Source organism: Galeopterus variegatus, unplaced genomic scaffold (assembly GCF_000696425.1).
Source record: "Galeopterus variegatus unplaced genomic scaffold, G_variegatus-3.0.2 Scaffold151, whole genome shotgun sequence".
In the NCBI taxonomy this organism is placed as follows: Eukaryota; Metazoa; Chordata; class Mammalia; order Dermoptera; family Cynocephalidae; genus Galeopterus; species Galeopterus variegatus.
Genome location: NW_007726262.1, coordinates 105,042 through 126,926, shown reverse-complemented (window position 1 = coordinate 126,926; position 21,885 = coordinate 105,042). Strand labels below are relative to the sequence as shown.

Sequence of the window (21,885 nt, the reverse complement as noted above, 5' to 3'; positions counted from 1 at the left end):
TAATGTTTTCAAGATTCACCCATGTTATAGTATATATCAGTACTTCATTCTTTTTTATGAAATCATATTTCATTGTATGTATATACCATAATTTGTTTATCCTTTAATGGACATTTTGGCTGTTGTGAATAGTGCTACTATGAATATGCATGTACATGTACTTGTTTGAGTGCTAGTTTTCAAATCTTTTGGGTGTATACCAGGAAGTGGAATTGCTGGATCATAAGGTAATTACATTTTTAACTTTTTGAGGAACCACCCAACTGTTTTCCATAGCAGCTGCACCATTTCATGCTCCCACCAGTTATGTATGAGGGTTCTTATTTCCTCACATCCTTGCCAACACTTGTTATTTTTATTTTTTTCTTATTATGGCCATCCTAATGGTGTGAAGTGGTACCTCATAGTGGTTTTCATTTGCATTTCCTAATAACTAATGTTAAACATCTTTTCATGTGCTTTGATCATTTGTATATTTTCTTTGGAGAAATGTCTATTCACGTGATTTGCCCATTTTTAAACTGGGTTGTTTGTCTTTTTGTTGTTGAAGAATAGAAGTTCTCTATACTAATTCTGGATGCCAGACCCTTATCAAATATATGATTTACAAATATTTTCTCCCATTCTGTAGATTGTATTCTCTTTCAACCCCAAATGTTGCAATACCAACTGGTATAGTGCAGTTTAATTCTGACAATAGCCACCTGTAGTTAGCATCAGGCTTCACAAATTTAAGCGCACAGTTCCAACAAGACTGCCTCCATTTCAAACACCAGCCTCAATTTCTGGGGGTTCCTGGGCCACCCACACTTCTGACCAACTGCCTACAAATTCAGGAGTTTCCACAACCCCTCAAGGTTTGATAATTCACTAAAACAACTCACAGAACTCAGGAAACTACTATACTTGCAGTTCCAGTTTTATTACAAAGGATACAGATCAGGACCAGCCAAATAAAGAAATATATAGGGCCAGGTCTGGGAGGGTCTCCAGCACAGAACTTCTGTGCCCTCTCCTCTTGGAATCAAGGCACATCGTCTTCCCAGAACATAAATGTGTTTACAAACCAGGAACCTCCTCTGAATATCAATGTCCAGAGACTTTATTGAGGGTTTCATTACGTAAGCTTAATTGATTAAATCATCAACCACATGACTAACCTCAAACTTCAGCCCTTCTCCTCTCCCCAGAGGTAGGGCTGGCTGAAAGTCCCTAATCGTGTGGCTGGTCTTCCTGGTGACCAGCTCCCAATCTGAAGCTATCTAGGGTCCCCTCCTTTAGTCACCTAAATTAGCATAACATAGTAATATCAAGGGGCTCATTGTATTAGTCTATTCTGTTGCTTATAACAGAATACCTGCAACTGAGTAATTTACAAAGAAATAAAATTTATTTATTCTTCACAGTTTCAGAAGCTGGGAAGTCCAAAATCCAGGGAACGCATCTGATGAGGGTCTTGTTGGTGGTGGCTCTACAGTGACACAGAGTATCACATGGCAAATGGCTCAAGCAAGAGAGAGCTAATCTGCCCACTTATTCTCTTCATAAATCCATCAGAACCACGCCCATTACCAGCCATTAAACCATCAACTTATCCCCATACTGGCCAGCTGCCAAAAAACAAAAACAAAAAAATCCCCCCACCAACTTATTATTCCATGAATGGATCAATCCTTTCATTGGGACATGGTCCTCACAATCTAATCACCTATCAATTACCTGACCTTTCAATGACCATAATAGGATTTCTTGCCCTCAAAATTGTTACAGTGGGGATTAGTACATGGACTTTGAGAGACACAATTCAACCCATAGTACTCATGAAGAACAAAGACACTTACATCATTCAGGAAATTTTAAGTTTTAGAAGCCAGGAATCTAGGGCAAAGACCAGACAAATTCTTTATTATACAAGATGCCTTTTCACTTTCTTAATAATGTCCTTTGATGCACATTTTTAATTTTGATGAATTTCAATTATCAATTGATCAATTATTTTCTTTTGTTGCTTGTGCTTTTGGTGTCATTTCTAAAAATCCATGGCCAGATCCAAGGTCATGAAGATTTACCCCTATATTTTCTTTGAAGAGTTTTATGGTTTCAGATCTTACACTTATACTTGTTGATCCATTTTGAGTTAGTTTTTGTATATGATATGAGTTGGGGTCCAACTTCATTTTTTTGAATGTGAATATCCAGTTGTCACAGCATCATTTATTGAAGAGACTATTCTGTCCCCATTGAATGGTCTTCGCGCTCTTGTTGAAAATCAGTTAGCCATAGATGTATGGGTTTATTTCTGGACTCTCAATTCTATTCCATTGGTTTATATGTCTATCTTAGGTTAGTACCACATGTATAAGTCATCACTTTGTGAAAAGTTTTGAAAATTGGGAAGTGTGAGTCCTCCAACTTTGTCCTTCTTTTTCTTTATTGCTTTGGCTATGTGGTGCCACTTACAATTCCATATGAATTTGAGGATTGGCTTTTCTGTTTCTGCAAAAAAGGCCTTTAGAATTTTGGTAGGGATTACAGTGAATCTGTATATTGCTTTGGATAGTATTGCCATCTTAATATTAAGTCTTCCAGTCCATGAACACAGCATATCTTGCTTATTAGAATTTTAAGTCTACTGTGATAGACCTTTGAAGTGTTTCAGAAAATGAAATACACTAGGGGCCGGCCCCGTGGCTCATTCGGGAGAGTGTGGTGCTGTTAGTGCCGAGGCCATGAGTTCTGATCCTACATAGGGATGGCCGGTTTGCTCACTAGGTGAGTGTGGTGCAGGCAACGCCAAGCCAAGGGTTACTATCCCCTTACCGGTCAAAGAAAAAAAAAAAAAAAGAAAAAAGAAAAAATACACTAAATGTATAAGTGTAGCTTCATATGTTTAAGAGAATTAAATCAATCAAGTGTGTAAATAGGGTTAATTGTTTAGGGAAATTCTACCTAACTTCTGAGTCAATTAAAGGTTTGTCTAAGTAGTGTGGGAATTATTGATCTTATTGAAAACACAAGATTTTTAGAAAATAAAGTAGCAAGGATTTAGTGTAACTGTACAAAAATAACTGGATTTAAGAATTTGAAACTTTGATAAATGTAACATTAATCAAAACACCAGTGTATTAGTTTGTTTTTGTTCCTTATAACAAAATACATAGAATGGGTAATTTATATGAAAATCAAATTTATTGGGCCAGCCCGTGGCTCACTCAGTAGAGTGCAGTGCTGATAACACCAAGGCCATGGGTTCGGATCCTATATAGGGATGGCCGGTTGGCTCACTGGCTGAGCGTGGTGCTGACAACACCAAGCCAAGGGTTGCGATCCCCTTACTGGTCATCTTTTTTTTTTAAAAAAAAAGGAAAAGAAAAATAAATTTATTGCTTGAAAGAACGACAGACCCCTAGCTGAGAGTTCACCAGAGAAGTTCCGCTTTATTTGAGGGTGAAGCATACATTTATAGAGAGCTGAGTTCCAGGAGAGGGTGGTTAGTACGGGGGGCGGTGGCTGATTGGTCGGAAGGGCGGGTGATGATTTTGATAGGCCATACTTTGGCACCAACGGGAATGTTAGGACCCAGAAGAGAAGCCGGAAAGGCGCCATGTTTTAGGGAATGTCTCCTTTGGAGTTTTATGGGGCCCTACATTGCTTATGGTTTCAGATGCTCGGAAGCCCAAAGTCCAGGGAACACATCTGTTGAGGGTCTTGATGGTGACTTCAGTGACACAGGGTATCACACTATGAAATGGCAGAGCAGAGAGACAGCGACAGACTCTCCCCTCTCTTCTTTCTCAGAACCACACCCTTGACCACCATTTTTAATCCATTCACAACGGCATGGTCTTACAATCTAATCACCACTTCAAGGCTCCACCTTTCAATTACCATAATAAGATTTTCGACCCTCCTAACAGCGACAGTGGGGGCCAAGTTTTTAAAACCTAAAACTTGGGGGATACAATTCAAGCTTCAGTGAGTTTTGGGGGAAATAATTCAATTCACTACAACCAGAGTCAGTCACTGTTCCTTTCCAGGCAGAAGAGTCTCCCTAGACAATATTCAGTCCATACACATACCAATAACAGAAAAAATTCAGTCCATACACATATCATTAATAAAATCTCAAGCTGGCTGGTTAGTTCACTTGGTTGGAGCACGGTGCTGATAACACTAAGGTCAAGGGTTAGGATCTCTGTACCAGCCAGCCACCAAAACAAACAAACAAATAAAATAAAATAAAATCTCAAATCTACCCCTCCTTCTATGCTTCAGCCACACTGACCTTTTTTTTTTTTCTCTCTTTAATTCCTCTTACTTACCACAGAAACTTTATATTTATACATGTGTACCCTCTTCTAGGGACACTCTCTCATTCCTCTCTTCCACAAAACTTGCCTGTTATCTCCTGCTCTTTGCTCAATCATCACTTCCTCTGGGAAGCCTTCCTTGGTCTACCTGATCAAGCCAAATCTTTCCTCTGACATGTTCCGAAGGCGCATTTCCCTCTCCTTCAGACCATTTTTCACATGAGTAATTTTACAAGTATTTGTGTGACTCTTTCACTAATCCCTCTATTTTGGAACGTAGCCCCAAGACGGCATGCCGAGGCTCTGTTTTGGTTTACCACTTTATTCTCCAAATCCATCTCAGTGTTTGGAAACTAGAAAGTACCTAATAAATACTTCTTGAATGAATGAATAATTGTTAAATTTGTAATATGATCCAAAAAACTGTTTAAGGGAATCATGTAAAAATACACAGTATGCTACAACATGGAAGAAACTTGAGGACATTATACTATGTGAAATAAGCCAGTCACAAAAAGACAAACATTATATGATTTCATTTACATGAGGTACTTAGACTAGTCAAGAGTGTACAGACAGAAAGTAGAACAGTGGTTATCGAGGGCTGGGGAGAGGGAGGGATGGGGAGTTATTGTTTAATGGGTATAGTGTTTCAGTTTCATACGATGAAAAGAGTTATGGAGATGGACGGATGGTGGTAATGGTTGCACAACATTATGAATGTATTTAATATCACTGAACTGTACACGTAAAAGTGATTAATATGGTAAGTTTTATGTTATGTGTATTTTACCATAATAAAAAAGTTGAAAAAACCCCCCAGTTATGGACAAACAGGGACTAGAACTCTCATTTTGCAAAGAGAGAAAGATTAAAATGTGGGCATCATTCAACATTTATTATCTTCAATGTGTAATGAAATGGGAATCTTCAGTAAGAAATCAATTATCTAAAACTAATTAAAAATATTATTTTTTAAAAAGAGATAGATACCATGGGAAGGTGATCAGCAAAATCCAGAACTAAGAAACTCAACAAGGCAATTGACTGGTTTCCTCAATAAATATACTGCATAAAAGACCAACAACAATAACAACAAAAAACCATGGGGGGGAAACCTATAGAATTAGAATAAGAGACTAGAACTATATCAACCAAATGCAATGTGTGGAGCTTATTTGGATCCTGAATCAAATAAACCAACTCTAAAAATATTTATGAAGCAATGAAGGAAATTTGAACATTCATTGAATATTTGGTAATAGGGAATTATTGTTTATTATTTTAAGTTTAATAAAGATATCATGGTTAAAAAAGTTTACGTAGAAGGGTGATATCGCAAAGTATCAAAGCAAGTAGGTTTTTTTAAAAAAGCTTAAAACTGTGTAATTTGTAGAAACACTATTTTCACATAGTTGTCTAGTATATGGAACTAATGTAAGTTTTTAAATGATTATTAGCTGTAATTGTGTGTGGTTATCTTCTATTTGTCCCTGTAGATCAACACTGTCCAACAAAAATATAACATGAGCCACATATGTAATTTTAAGTGTTCTAGTAGCCACAGTTTAAAAGTATATGGAAACAGATGAAATTAATTTTAATAATGTAGTTTATTTAACTCATACATCAAAAATATTATCATTTGAATAAGAAATCAATATAAAAAATATTGAGATTATTGAGCTAATTTACATTTTTTTCATACTAAGTCTTAGAAATCCAGCACATATCTCAGTTCAGACTAAACTAGCCACATGCGCATAGTGTCTACTGTATTGGACAGCACAGCCTTAGATCAATTCTCCAGTCTTTTCTGCCCTGCTCTGTGGCCTGGGAGACTGACCTCTAGGCTCACCCAGCTCTCTTGCCCTCAGACTTCCAATAGATTTCAGCAATAGGAGTCAAATATGGGACTACAGGACAAGTGGTTCAGTTATTCTACCCCCACACCCCTCAAGGGTTACCTAAGGTATAATAGCCTCTCTCCCGTAGCTATTGCACTTGGCTGTTTCTGCTAACCCTGCCCACTTCCTTGCCACATTGGGCCTAACAGCTTCTGGGAGTGCCCCCTCCCCTGTTGGTTTCCTTAACTCTGCCCACACCTCTGTAAATAACTCCCTCCGTGGTTAACCATTTGAGTGTGCCAGCTGCTTCCTACAAGGCCCTTGACCAAACTAAGTAATTAATGAACTATTTTTATGGTTCACATTCTTATTAGATTTCCCTTTATGGATACTTGAAGCCAATTGCAATATTCAAAACATTAAATCTTTTTTTTTTTTTTAAAAGATGACCGGTAAGGGGATCTTAACCCTTGACTTGGTGTTGTCAGCACCACGCTCAGCCAGTGAGCGAACCGGCCATCCCCATATGGGATCCGAACCCGGGGCCTTGGTGTTATCAGCACCGCACTCTACCGAGTGAGCCACGGGCCGGCCCCAAAACATTAAATCTTAAACATAACTACTAGTGCCTGGCCGTCAGTAACTTTTTCTTAAATAATAATTAAAAAAAAAAAATTAACTTAGACTTAGTGTATTGGTAATGGGTGAATTTTAGAATTGAAAGATAACTGATTACCATGGTTCTCAACTTGAGGTAGTAAGAAGTCTGTGACAGTAATTTCTGTATTTGAAATCTTTCTTTTTTTTTTTTAAAAGATGACTGGTAAGGGGATCTCAACCCTTGGCTTGGTGTTGTCAGCACCACGCTCAGCCAGTGAGCAAACCGGCCATCCCTATATGGGATCCGAACCCGTGGCCTTGGTGTTATCAGCACCACACTCTACCGAGTGAGCCACGGGCCGGCCTGTATTTGAAATCTTTCTTTTTTTTTTTTTTTTTTTTAAAAGATGACTGGTAAGGGGATCTCAACCCTTGGCTTGGTGTTGTCAGCACCACGCTCAGCCAGTGAGCAAACCGGCCATCCCTATATGGGATCCGAACCCGTGGCCTTGGTGTTATCAGCACCACACTCTACCGAGTGAGCCACGGGCCGGCCTGTATTTGAAATCTTTCTGATGTGATAGGGAAAAAAACCTAAAACTCAAAGAGGCTTAAGCAAATGGGGGGAAGGGGTATGGAACTTGTACTCATACGTTCAAATAACTGGGAATTCCAAAAGTGGAACTGGGCTCAAGGCTTTTTCAAGACAAGAGTCTCCAGCGTTCCTGTTTCCCATCTCTCAGCTCTCCTTCCTACCTGGTTGGTTCCACCACAGGCAGCTTCTTCCCTCCTGGCAACAGGATGGCTGCCCTGGCTCAGTACCATCCTAGTCTGAGGAAATGAGTACACCTCTCTCTAGTTGGCCTAGGCGCAGTGCTGGAATTAGCAGCCGACTGGTCTAACTGCATTACTCATCCTCATTCCTAATGAAGGGGCTGGGAGGGGCTAAGAACTGGAATGATTTAATTACTCAGGGGTGGTCATGTCCCTACTCCTGAAAAAGTGGGGTATAGAACCCAAGCACACCTGAATCAATAATGTGGACAACTGTGAGAAAAGTGGTTCCCCAAAGAAAATGAAGAGATATTCACTACAATACACGATCCCCATTCTGTGTCTCCACCAAGAAATTCTGATATGTCCCCTCGAAGCTTCACATGATTATAGGGTCTAGACAAGAGGGGGGTCAAATAAATTTAAAGGAACATGAGCCGGCCAGTTAGCTCGTTGGTTAGAGCACAGTGTTATGACACCAAGGTCAAGGGTTCAGATTTTCATACCGGCCAGATGCCAAAAAGAAATTGTTATTCAGGCTGGCTAGTGGCTCACTTGAGAGAGTGTGGTGTTGATAACACCAAGGTCAAGAGTTTGGATCCTGGATCCCCGCTCTGGCTGCCCAAACAAACAAATGAAACAATAAAAACTTAAAGGAAAGTTAAAATACTACATAGCAACTGGATAATTCACTTGGCTGCAGTTACTAGAAGATGGAAAGTGTATGTGGATGGCCAAAAGGTTGAGAATGTATTCATGAATAGAGTTGGAGGGATTAAGAGTGCTCCAATTGAAAGATACATGTTTGACTAGTATCACACACACACACACAAACAAAAAACCCCAGGAAAAATGGTGTGAAAGAATGGGATAATAAGATGGAAAAGAACATTTAAAACGAGCCAGCATTTTTTTGAGCAGTGACTGTGTCAGGTGATTTGCACACATCATTTCTTTTAATTAATTAAATAATTAAACAAATATGTATTGCCTTTCTGCTGTGTCATTTCCCAGCCCTGGGGATGCAGGCCTGACCACAATAGACAAAAAACTGATGTTCCTGTGGGAACGTAACAGCACATAACAATCCAGAAAAGCTGGTGTTATTATCCCATTTTACAGAGAGGAAACTAACACTGAGAAGGTTTAAGGGATTCTTCTCAAGACACTTCAGCAGTAAGTAGCAGTGGGGACTGAAGTCCAAATCCCAGACTGTCTGCCTTCAGAGCTTTTGTTTTGATAGAAGGAAATGTAATTATGGGCCGGCCCGTGGCTCACTCGGGAGAGTGTGGTGCTGATAACACCAAGGCCACGGGTTCGGATCCCATATAGGGATGGCCGGTTGCTCACTGGGTGAGCGTGGTGCTGACAACACCAAGTCAAGGGTTAAGATCCCCTTACCGGTCATCTTTTAAAAAAAAAAAAAAAGAAGGAAATGTAATTATGGGCCGGCCCGTGGCTCACTCGGGAGAGTGTGGTGCTGATAACACCAAGGCCACGGGTTCGGATCCCATATAGGGATGGCCGGTTGCTCACTGGGTGAGCGTGGTGCTGACAACACCAAGTCAAGGGTTAAGATCCCCTTACCGGTCATCTTTTAAAAAAAAAAAAAAAAAAAAAAGAAGGAAATGTAATTAAAAAGAGGAGAAAAGCTTACACAGAGGAGGGGAATAAAACTAAGACTAATATAAGTGAGCCAGAAGGGAAAAGAAAAAAACCTAGAGGAGAGAGAACAAGAAGAGAAAGAGAAAAGGTTTCTATAATCCTACCTCACTCGGGAACACCCCAGGCAAGGCCAGCACAGGGCCTGTTATTCCCACTCTTTGTATTTTTTTCCCAGGACAGATAAACCTTTGAGAGCCACAATAAAAGATAAGACTTCAAAAGAAAATATTTAGGGAGAGACAAAATATAAGTAAATAATTGGCATATCTTTCAGATAAAGGTGAATGAATGACTGAAAATGAAGGTTATGTTTTTATTGAGAGCAGATATAACTAAATTTTAGCAGTAAGTCTCACTAGACTGAAAGGGGATTGGGATGGGGCAGTTGAACTGTTGAGGAGAGGGAGATCTTGTTGATTTTTCTAACACATTCGCAGACCTCTCTCCGTCACCCCCAATAGTTATTCTTGTGGCTCTTTCTAGGGGAAGTGGCCTGGGTAAATAGGGAAGCCTTTGCCAGACTGAGCAAGGGCTGCAGGAGAAAGGCCGGGGTGTGCCCTTCCGGGCATTTGCTTGGTGGCCCAGAATTCGAATTCCGTCTTCAGAAACTTCGCTTTTCTGTCATTTGCTAAAGGTGATAGTTTCCAGATCGCTTAACAGGTCTCATTTGCCGTCTGTGCCAAGTACTGCAGTTTGAGTGAGAGGCGGGAAACTAGCCAGAGTTGGACCAACTTCCTAGGGCCAGGATTTTCCATAAGTGTGGGACCTGGGCAGCCACAGTCTGGTGCTGGGTGGGTCACAAACAGCTCCTTGGGAGGCACATTTATAAAAGCGATGCTTAGTTCTAACCGCTCACAAGGATGAAGTTAATGAGTTCATCCAATACCTTAATCTTGTTAGGAATTGGTTCTATCAGTGTTTGGAAGTAACAGCGATTATATCGTTTATTAAGCCCACGGCTATTCGGCGGTGAAGGAGAGGAGCGTGTGGGGAAGACGAGGGTCGACAAGCCGGGAACACGTCAGGGAGCGCCAGGCGTTGCAGACGAGCACGCGACCGCGAACGACTCCACCCACCACGCGGGCGGCCGGAGCCCGCTCCCAGCAACCGCGATTCTCGCTGCGTTTGTAGCCACTACGTCACAGCTTCCTCCGCCTCTCATTGGGCGAGCCTGTCCAATCATGTGACTCCAGTCTGGCATATAAATAAGGGCGAGGAGAAGGCGCTGGTCCGCCATTTCGTGGACGCCGGGTGAAGGCGAGTGTCCATAGGAAGCGGGCCGGAGGGGAGCGGGAGGACCCATCAGAGCCTGTGGATTTGAGCCTCCACATTTCTAAATCAGGATCTCGGTAAGAGACCGGCGACGGAAGGAGTGAAGTGGAAAGTGGAGTTTAAGAGTACAAAGGTAGGGCCAGGCCCAATGGCGGCGCCAGATTGAGACAAAGAGGCGCCGCCGCCATTTTGTGACGTTCAGCACGGGGCGGTGGCGGGGGCTCTCGGCCCATCGGAGGATGTTTCCTGGCTTTAGAGCAGAGGTGTTTATACTCCTCATTGCGGGGAAGCAGGGGTAGGGGATTACCCGGGAGTTAGGGCGAAGAAACCGGACTGTACTCCAGGTCCCGGCCTTTCAATTTTATGGCGCCTTTTTTGGGGGGGGAGGGGGGAGGCTCGTTTTCTTGGGAAGCTTCTCAGGAATTTTTTTTAAATCACTAATTAAGATTAGGCCTTTCTGTTCATATTAAATGGCATTCATAGTCACCTTTATTTTAATGTAAATTTTAATTTGGCTTGACTCTTAAGCCACTTTTTTTTAACCGATTTTTCTTGAAGTTAAGCCGCATTGTTGCAGCTGCTACCTTTTATACAGTAGGCCTGAAACCGGTCATATCAGAGTTTAAAAAAAAATCAGTTTCTACCAATAGTTTGGTCTTAAAACTAACTCCCGATCACAGGGTGGGATCACAGCAAATAAGATATGTCTGGGCTGGATTTTTTTGATTAGATAAATCCAGAGTGAGAAGAAGGTGGTGTTTATGAAAAGCACTTTGCTGAATTATTGGGTAGGTTGCTTTTATGTAATTGGAACTGGTCTACAAGTTGATCAGATTCATCAAATATAAGCTCCCAAAGGGCAGTAAATTCATACCTTACAAATACCTTTTCTCGTAATTTAATTTTTTTTAAGTGAAATTCGCATATTTTGAAGTGTGCGTTTCAGCGGTTTTCAGTACATTCACAGTGTGGTACAACCATTATCTCTGTCTAGTTCCAAAACATTTTCATCACCCCCTACGGAGATTTCTACCCATTAAGCTGTCATTCCTAGTTCCCATGTGGCGTCCCCCCCCCCCCCCCCCCAAGCACCTGGCAGCCACTACTCTTTCTGTATTCTTTCTCTGGATTTACCTGTTTGGGGTATTTCATATACATGGAATCGTACACAATGAGTGCACTTCCGTGTCTGGCTTCTGTAACTTGGCATGTTTTCGGTTTGTCCGTTTTTGTTTTTGTTTTTTTTTGTCTTTTTTCCGTGTCCGGCAACGGATCGCAACCCTCAGTGTCGCCCCCGTACCGGACCGGGACCGGCAACGGGATCGCAACCCTCGGTGCTGCTCCCGCGCCTCGCTCAGCCAGTGAGCGGGAACCGGTCTGTATGTGGGATCTGAACCCTCGGGCAGGAGCGCCGCGGCACTCCCAAGCAGCGCACTATCCAGTGCGCCACCGGGCCGGCCCCGGTTTGTCCGTTTACTGACAAATGCGTGTGTAGCATTTGTCAGTACTTTTTCATTTCTGAGTAATACTCTTGGATGGCTGTACTGCATTTTGCTTATCCGTCTGTTGATGGACGTTTGGGTTAACACTTTTCGGCTATTATGAATAATGCTGTGTGAACTTAATTTTTAAAGTTTTTGACACTTGGTCTTGCTGCTTAAGGAATTTTTACTGCATAAGACTTTGATCTGTTTAATGACGTGGTTTTAAAGGATAAGTTTCTGTAGTATACCAAAGAAGGCATTTTTTTTAGTGAAAACTTTTGGCCTTATTTTAGAAAGCGCTTCTGTATCATGTATCTGTGGGATTTAACATTAAGTACTGCCCTTCTTGTCTTCAGTATTGTTTGGGTTTTGAGTCCCCTGCAGAATTTTGTTTCTGAGACCGTCCTCCCTATATAAATATTTTCGGATTGAATGAAGTAACAGGTGAAGTCCCAAATTCATAGCCCAGATGGTGGTAAATTCTCCATTGTTGCTTTTCTCACTTCCCAAGGAGGCATTTTTTTTTCTTACTTTTTCTGGGGGTTAAGAGTAAAGATTAGGGTGGGATGGATATTTCAAGAGTTCTGTTTACTTTTTTGGTTTTTAGCATTTTGGAATTTTTTCCTGCAGATCTGTGTTTTTAACTGTATATTATGCTGAGTGAATTAATATTTTTGGTATTTTTTGTTACAGAAATGCATCGTGATTCCTGTCCATTGGACTGTAAGGTTTATGTAGGTAATCTTGGAAACAATGGCAACAAGACTGAATTGGAACGGGCTTTTGGCTATTATGGACCTCTCCGAAGTGTGTGGGTTGCTAGAAACCCTCCTGGCTTTGCTTTTGTTGAGTTTGAAGATCCCCGAGATGCAGCTGATGCTGTCCGAGAGCTAGATGGAAGGTAATTTAATGATTAATTTATATTAATGGTAAATGTATTGCCTGTGTTTTTAATATTTAAAATCTCTAGGATATGTGGCTTTTAGATGGCTCTTTGAAGTGTCTGGAAATAATTGTGGGGATGTTCTTTTAAGTTAGTACTCATGAACTGATTATTGTTAAAGAAAACTTTACAAAATGATCACACGGGGGGTTATTTTACTACAGTATTGTCTTTACTTTTATGCGTTTGAAATATTTCATCCAGGAAGTGTGAATTGGTTAGTATTTCCCTTTGTGTTCGCTGGCTAAATAACACCTGAGTCTTACAGTAACAGGTGTTACCCTTCTCCCTGGTATTTGAAAACCACTGGAGTTGGTGAAACCAAGCTGTTAATCTCTCAGGTCTAAAAATCAGTTCTGCTTTAGAATATCTATTGTGGAGCAAATCACGGTGCCTTAAATGGGATCCTTTTCTCCTTACCCATATTATGAAAAAGGGTCTGAGGTTTGGCTGTAAAGCCATTTGAAAGGTCGTTTATCCACGCGGGTTTCAGTAACATGAAGTTTTCCAGGGCCCACCTCTTTCTAATCACTGTTCAAATGTGGTGGCTTAGCTAAACTTAATGGCTACAGATGAATGAAAGAGACAAGAATAACTTTTTCTGCTATTAGCTGTAATTTCTTACATTCCAACTCTTCTGTGGTTGAGGGGAGAAGGTGATGTAAAATGGCCAAAATGGTTTTTTCTTGTCTTGGAGCCTTGTTTACTTGGAAAGAGTGAAGGAGAGGGGAAGGAGGGAGACCAATAAATACAGCCTAATAAGTAACTGAAATAAGTGCTAGGACTTCAAGGGAAGAAGTCAAGATGGAGAGATAAAGAACTAGTTCTTCAAGGATAAATCCAGGAGTCTTTCATGCTTAAATTGCAAATGTTAACAAGTTAACATTGAGCCCAATAATCAGATGGACTCTTAACAATTAAGCAATAAACCAGAAAAAACTGGGGAATAGCCTCAACCATTTTACTTTCTTTTTTTTTTTTTTCCTTTAAGATGATCGGCAAGGGGATCTTAACCCTTGACTTGGTGTTGTCAGCACCATGCTCTCCAAAGTGAGCTAACCGGCCATCCCTATGGGATCAGAACCCGTGGCCTTGGTGTTAATCAGTGCCACACTCTCCCAAGTGAGCCACGGGCCGGCCCTTCAACTATTTTATATATTAGGAAAAAGTAAGAGAATTAAAACTTGTTTTAAGAGGATTGTACAAATATTAAGGTATGTTCTTTGCAAAGTAGCTAAATGGGAGTATTTTTGCTTTAATGTACATCTCAGAAAGTCAGGCTGTTTTAATTTAATGTCTCTTATAGAACACTATGTGGCTGCCGTGTAAGAGTGGAACTGTCGAATGGTGAAAAAAGAAGTCGAAATCGTGGTCCACCTCCCTCTTGGGGTCGTCGCCCTCGAGATGATTATCGTAGAAGGAGTCCTCCACCTCGTCGCAGGTACTTGAGAGAGAGCGTGTTTAGAGGTATTGGTGTAATGGAGTAGCTAGTAGGAGCAGGTATTTCTCTTAAAGTTTGTTGGTGGGTTTTAAACATACTGTGAAGAATCGGAGGTTTCTGTGAAACATTTGCTGGGTGTAGTTTGGGGTATGTGAGTTGTGCTGAGTGTTGGCTTTTGTCTTTAGGTCACTGTTCATGTTGGTAGTCAGTAACTTCTGTCTTCGATCTATCTTCTAGTTCATCTTACTAGTTGCATCTTTCCAAGGTCTTCCCTTATACTTCAGTTTAGGCCTTTTTCCATTTCTTGACTCCATGATGACAAACATTACATTCAACTCTAGCTCTTCACAAAAATGTGTTTTCTACTACCAGCACAATTGTAATATTTATCAAACAGGCAGCTGTTTTAACGGTTACAACTGGTAAAGTAGAAATTCTGAAACTAAAGTCACTGACCAAATAAAGGGGGCTAAAAAAGAAGTAATCCCAGTCATCTGTTCTTCAAATCCCAAATAGGAGAGAATTCAGTTTTTTTATAATTGAAAATGACATCATTCTTGGACCAGGCAGTAGTGTCTGGATGCTAACTCCACATCTCCTCAAACCTCCAAAATAGTTTCTATAGGACTGAATTTACCTCTTACAGGTGAGTGAAGTCCTAGGAGATAGGAGTTCAAAATCTTGCCCCTTTTGCTATTTTGAAAAACAACAGCACACTGTTGCCCATCATAATAAAGAGTATTTGTTAGCTAATAGATGGTTGTACTGATGGCTTGTTTTTCATTTTTTTTGTGCTTTTTGGTCCATCTATTAATAAAAATGAACCCCGTTACAGAGTCACCATCATGTCTCTTCTCACCACCCTCTGAATCTGCATTAGCCAGTCAACTAGCCCTTTCAGCGTCATGTGACCAGCGCGCCCCATTCAGCTTGGCTGGTGTCGTTTCACATGACCCAGGCTGGCCAGTCGTCAGGTTGCACCGCCCTTTGGTTCCCGAGCATGCTGTTTTCTCTCAGCCTTCTCTCCAACCTTAACCAAATCGGCAGCAGCCACCTCGACCGCCCACACATTCCTGGCCAATCAGCTCAGCTGTTTATTTACCAAATGTCTTCACAACAACTACAGCAGCAGCCTTCGGCTAACAAAAAAGCAGGAAAAATCCACAACACCCCCTTCGCCAACCAACTAAATCCAACGCAACATCTGGCAAAACCTTTTCAGCAAATTCTTCCTGGCCGTCAGTCCGGCAGCCTCACCTCACCATTTCTAGCTTGTTGAAACCCAAAACTAGTAAGTTTTTCCTGCTTATACAGTTTACTGCTGGTTAAAATAAGGAGTAAGCGGCTTAAAGTAATTTTTTTCTGGATCAAAGGCTGGCTGTGCATAATTGAATGGTAACGTACATATATATTGCTTGAAAAAACTTTTAAGGGTGATAGGGAACTCATAATGTAACTAGACCTTCAAGTGAAACTTATTTGCATGTGTGAAATGCCAAACTAAAAATTTTAATATCTCTAACAGATTTAGCTTTCTTTAGCAAAATTTGTTGAATCCTATCACCTTTAAATGGTTTTACTAACAGTTTTCAAAATTTTTAAATTTTGGGGGTGAAGTGTGGGCCAAGTTAAGGTAATTTTGATAAGCCTAAACACACTCTTAAATGTGACCATCACAAATGAAGTTCTAATTTAGCACTTAATGGCATCAATATTTACACTTAGCGCGTTTTCACAAAATTACACTATCCACCTGGTACTTAAGTCTTGTCGTGTACTTATAGGTTTGCATGGGTTCCAAATACTGGTTTATGGTACTGTTTTTGGAACTACTTGTGGGACTACATTTTGGTGTGGTGTTTGGGTAGTGAAGTTAGTTTGACATGAAGTTTTGCATTGGACAGATCTGCTGTGAAGCATTCTTTGTTAAAGTGAATCCATGGTTGGAATACCCGCTTTTCACTTGAGCTTTTTGTTCCTTAATCCTTCTGTGCCTTTTTTTTCTTTTCTTTATTTTTTTGGACGATGGGTGCCAGTTCTTCGGCACATTCACTGGGCCCAACAGTGAGATTGAAAAGTTGGGAAATGCCTCACGCCAGAAATACTAATTGACGATTAGCCTAATTTTCCTGTTTCTGCTTTTAGATCTCCAAGAAGGAGAAGCTTCTCTCGCAGTCGGAGCAGGTAAATGACCCTTTTTGCCCATATTCTCAGAAGTTGCAGTTTCTGTTATTCCTAAGCTGTTTTCCAAATGAATTGGTTAATGGGACTAGACCTTGACTTTAGTTGTGAATCAAGTGGTATTGGTATATAAAGCTAGTGTTAAGTGGTAAGGATGAGCTAACTTTGAGATTTTGAAGACGACTAAGAACATATTTCTAAGTGTTATTGTCATACCTGAGGGGCCCTGATGTTTTCTTTCTGGCTTAGGTCTCTTTCTAGAGATAGGAGAAGAGAGAGATCACTGTCTCGGGAGAGAAATCACAAGCCGTCCCGATCCTTCTCTAGGTCTCGTAGGTAAGATTTTGATTTTTGAGCCATTTAAGACCTTGCATATAGTGGATACACTAAAGTCTGTTTTCTAAGCCATAACTTTTTACCTTAAAAGTCTGTTTTGATGTTGTTATGTCACTTGCATGTATCACGAAGTTACAGATATAAAGGGGTTTTTTTTGTTTGTTTTTTAGCCGATCTAGGTCAAATGAAAGGAAATAGAAGACCAGTTCGCAAGAGAAGTGGTGTACAGGAAGTAACTTCATTTGACAGGAGTATGTACAGAAAATTCAAGTTTTGTTTGAGACTTCATAAGCTTGGTGCATTTTTAAGATGTTTTAGCTGTTCAAATTTGTCTGTCTCTTGGAACAGTGACACACACAAAGATGTAATTCTCTATGGTTTGAAATGGATCATATGAGGCATGTAATACCAAGAATTGTTACTTTACAATGTTCCCTTAAGCAAAATTGAATTTGTTTTGAACTCTAGTCTTGTGTAGACTGATAACAAACCTCTAAATCCTGCCCAGCTAAAGTGTGATGTATTAATATAGAAATAAAACTGGCAAAAATTGAACTAAGATTTACTTTTTTCCGTAGCTGGAATATAGTACGCAGCTATAGTCTTTAAAAACTGCTGTGAACACAAGCCAGCAGGTAAAAATAAAAGCTGCACCTTTAAACTAAATTACAGGTCTTTGAAGAATCCAACTAGTCTTTACCCTGGTCAGAGATTGCCTAGTTGGTATGGAATCTGTTAAGTTTCAAGAAAGTTTACCTTTGCTTTAGGTCATAAGTTCTTATGTGATTACTATATATGAACACATAGCTGTTTATAACATTATTTGGAAATTTTCAAAATACCGGTGTCCTGCCAGTTTAAGGGTACATTGTAGAGCTGAACTTTGAGTTACTGTGCAAGATTTTTTTTCATGCTGTCATTTGTAATATGTTTTGTGAGAATCCTTGGGATTAAAGTTTTGGTTACAAATTGTTGTTTAACTTGAAAGCCTGTTATTCCTTGCAAACTCAAATCTGTGAGCTTGGTACCAAGTCCAGGTATTACATTCCTATTGGAAGCCATACTTATATTTTCTTGTAAAGTACTTTTGAATTAATAAAATATTAGCATAATCGTGTAATAGTCAGTCGAAGCCACTGTTACCATTGTTCTTATCCCATGGAAAGCAGTTGGTTATACAGTTCTTACAAGAAACACAACTGAGAAGGCACTATGGGTTAGTTTCTTGAAGGGAATATTTGGTTGTCACCTGATTGTTAACAGTGACCCATTTTTTAGGAGTTAAAAACCAGTTCAGGGTCCATGTTACTTAGTGACCAACATCATAAAGTATAGCAGCCCCCTGGTACGTTGTAACCCAAAGTAAGTTGCCCATAAAAAATAGCTTTTATCTTTAGCATGAAAACTTTCCACAGTTTTAAAAATTGCTTCCATTTTATAATTTGAGGTGTTGCATGGGAATTCTAAACTGATCCATCATGATGTAAAATTCACATATGGTTCAAATGTAACAGTGCAGAACTGAATATGGAGGCATGCATAACCTTCCTCTTAGAAATCGGGAGGAGTTGTAACTTCAAATTTTTGTGCAATTAGATTAAATCATAATGCAACAGTCTTGTGGCTTAGTTTCCTTAAATATGCTCTTTCAAGATAGTTTCGGATTATGCTCTACTGGCTTTGTCTTTAATATGAAAGATAAGTCATTGCATTAAGAGAACAATCAATAAGGATATTAAGGTATGGGTCTTATTTCCAGTGGTCCTATTAACCTTTCACACAAATCTCAACAAGGGAGGGGAGAATTGGTGTCAGGAAGGTTCATTGAGTCTTAATAGTCCCGCATATTTGGGGGAAGCACTTATTAGAATTCCTCGATTTACTGGGAGGTCTGGCTTTGGGCTTTTTATTTTTGGCATTTCCTCTTAGCTTAAAACCTCCTGTTAGGAACTAGCCAAGATAGCTAAGAAGTTGTGGAAGTATGTCAATTACACTACTTTTTACAAATGGACACTTACAGGCTTTTTTGGCAGTGTACAACTTGAGAATTTGGAAGGGTTTTTGGGGTGGGGGGAACCACCAAAACAATTAATTATGGTTATAATGTGGCTAATAAGGGAGAAATATAGAAGCTGAAGTAAAGTTGACCTCATCAGAGACCTGTCCTCACTTAGATGACTTACTATTCAAACTTGCAGTCACATTAATCAGAAGCCCTAGCACAATTTTACAGCTTATAGAAAATATGGAGCATGAAAATTGTTAACCTTGAATTACATGTTCAGAATGTGGCTGTTTGGAGGCCCTAAAGCTCATTAGCCAGTCTTGTACATCATCTTAGTTGAGTAATAGTGAAAGGTGTCACAAACCAGAACTTTGCCCTGTGTGATGGACTACAGTTGTTCACTGTAGGTCACTGTTAATACTCGGTGGTCATTTAAGGAAACATCTAAGGATTATAGTTGGTTTTTATGCTTCCAAGAATATTTAACTTGATCTATGGTTCTCAGTTCGTTGTGGGTTTCTCCTGACCTCCACATCTTAAGCAGAAAGTTGAAGACAAATTAGCTAGATAAGTTTTAGTTTTATGAGATGTAGATACTCTGTATGTTGATATACTTGAGTATCTTAAAGATCCTTTTAGAAAATCGTGATCTGTAGATGGCATTTCCATCCTGGTAGATTGCAGTCAGTAGTTTATACTCAAACCCACTTCTAGATGGGTAAATCCTGGTTGCTTTTTACTATATTGTAAAGACCTGGTTCATTTTAGTACAGTGCTGCTTAATCAGGGATGGTAGTTATTAGAGATATTTCGAAATACACACAGCCCAGCCCGATTCTAGGCACATTGATTTAGTTTTCCAGTGTGATCTAGCCTTGGGTAATTTGGAAGAGCTCTAGATGATAAATATACCTGGTTATATAAGAACCACTGGTTTAGTACTTTGTCTAAATGCTTTTACTTTCTTATTCCTGAACAAGATTTAGTTGTCAGATCTAGTTGGTGGTAATCTTTTCCAATTGTATATTTTTGTACTGCCAGACTGTTGCCTTTGGTTTTCCATTTTTTTTGAGAATATGAAAGATTTTTATAATTAAAGTCACTGAAGAAAAACTGGGTTGGAGTATATTTTTAAACAATCCTTTAGTGTTGAATTTGATTTTATTGGACCACACTAATTCTCTTCATCCTGTTTCATTATGCATTTATTAGATAACTGAAAAGAATACAGCTGTAGCATCCTTGGGGTTCTGAGAAGGGATCGTTGAAATTTGCTTTGATAAGCTTAGTATAACTGCTTAGTTTTGTTTGTAACTTTTCCATTGTTGGGTTGCAGAAATTCATAACATGGTAGTTAGATTCATCACTTAGTATCCTAGTGCTTTCTCTTAATTATCTGGAACCCATGACGATAGCCAAAATGATTCCCAACTAACACATGAAATATGTATGTGGAACATTACTTTTTTTATCTTTAGTTTTCCTCAGATCTGACAATACATTGTGTAATTGTCTTTACTATAGAAGTTCCATATTTGGGGCCGGCCCGGTGGCTCACTCGGGAGAGTGCGGTGCTGATAACACCAAGGCCCCGGGTTCGGATCCCATATAGGGATGGCCGGTTAGCTCACTGGGTGAGCGTGGTGCTGACAACACCAAGTCAAGGGTTAAGATCCCCTTACCGGTCATCTTTAAAAAAAAAAAAAAAAAAGTTCCATATTTGGCCATTTAGTGCCTTAAAATGAGTAAACATGTCTTGAGCAAGTGAAAATCTCGAAACATTGATACTTTGTTTCCATGATAGTCATTGTTTAATGAGGTCCTGAGATGGAGAATATTTCACTTTATTTACAGAGCAATATTAAGCTGCCTAGAAAAGTAGTGTCTATAGGTTGAAAGACTTCCCTCTTTAAAGCCCTGTTCACTTGTGATTGGACATCTTTGTTTTAGTACGTACCTCAATCAGATTTCATCTGGGGTGAGTTAAGCATTCTTTAGTGGTTGATTTGATGACAAATCCCCAAAACTTCAAATCCAAGCCAAGAAGCATGTTGCTGAAGTTAAATTGCTTAATCCTATAATGCTGTCTTTGGGGGGTGGGAGGATTTGCTGTTTGTATTGATCATTTGGAAAAGGAATGGGAATCAGTATAAACAGAACATTATGTAAGTTTTTTTTTTTTTTTTTTTTAAAGATGACCGGTAAGGGGATCTTAACCCTTGACTTGGTGTTGTCAGCACCACGCTCAGCCAGTGAGCGAACTGGCCATCCCTATGTGGGATCCGAACCCGGGGCCTTGGTGTTATCAGCACCGCACTCTACCGAGTGAGCCACGGGCCGGCCCAACTTTTGAGAGCTTAAGTTTCTTTATTGAATAACTCCCTCAGGAAACAATTTCTAAATCTTCAGCCCAGGCAGCTGGTACTTTTTAGAAAAACCTCTTCCAGCTGCCTCTTAGTTTAGTTAAAACCACTCATGTTAAATTTTCAGTGAGTAATTTACAAATAAATGCAAATTGGAACATTGATTTGTGACACAGGCACTTAGTTGGGAATGGGGTACAGTGATAAGTTACAATACCAGTTCAGTATCTGGAAAGAACATATGTAATACTTGTGTTTGACCTTCAAGTTTAGGCTGTTGTGACCTTTTGACTAAATTCTTCAGCCTAGCTTCAGGTTAGGATAATTAAGAGGTTTTGGTGGTAGGGCTTTATGTGCCCTATGAGGAGGACTCTTGGACCTGGAGTTTAGTTGGCAAATAATCTCTGAGGGTCCTCTGAAAAGCCCCTTAGTGCTAGCTAGTAGCAGGATAGAACATATGAATTGAGTCAAATGGCAAGGTGCTAGGGGGAGATAAAAGCAGAGCTCACATCAAATGATAAGGCTATGTGAAGAGTGAGGTGAAGAGGAAGAAATGAGTACCTCAGAGTTTACAGGGCAGAAGCAACTGAGCATAATCACTAGGGTTTAGAGGTAAAACATGAAAGGATTATTAAGGCTTGAGTCTGAATTGGATCTGATCTGA

At 40.0% G+C, this 21,885-nt stretch overlaps 1 protein-coding gene across 2 annotated transcripts; it reads left to right on the top strand.

Annotated features, from left to right (window-relative positions):
* Positions 1 to 10,426: 10,426 nt before the first annotated feature.
* On the top strand, positions 10,427 to 18,470 carry SRSF3 (serine/arginine-rich splicing factor 3). 2 transcript variants are annotated; one of them, XM_008591843.1, is made up of 6 exons: positions 10,427 to 10,545; positions 12,646 to 12,853; positions 14,202 to 14,336; positions 16,482 to 16,520; positions 16,767 to 16,853; positions 17,024 to 18,470. In XM_008591843.1, the coding sequence occupies exons 2-6, from the start codon at positions 12,648 to 12,650 to the stop codon at positions 17,049 to 17,051; spliced, it is 495 nt and encodes a 164-aa protein (XP_008590065.1). In that variant the 5' UTR covers positions 10,427 to 10,545; positions 12,646 to 12,647; the 3' UTR covers positions 17,052 to 18,470. The 2 variants fall into 2 exon arrangements, with proteins under 2 accessions (XP_008590065.1, XP_008590067.1); XM_008591845.1 differs by having other exon boundaries at positions 10,433 to 10,601.
* Positions 18,471 to 21,885: the final 3,415 nt, after the last annotated feature.

Bases quoted from the DNA above. Each gene is read 5' to 3' on its own strand.
- SRSF3 (XM_008591843.1), top strand. From the start codon at position 12,648: ATGCATCGTGATTCCTGTCCATTGGACTGTAAGGTTTATGTAGGTAAT. The intron at 12,854-14,201 runs GTAATTTAATGA...TGTCTCTTATAG, and splicing joins GTCCGAGAGCTAGATGGAAG to AACACTATGTGGCTGCCGTG. The intron at 16,854-17,023 runs GTAAGATTTTGA...TTTGTTTTTTAG, and splicing joins TCCTTCTCTAGGTCTCGTAG to CCGATCTAGGTCAAATGAAA.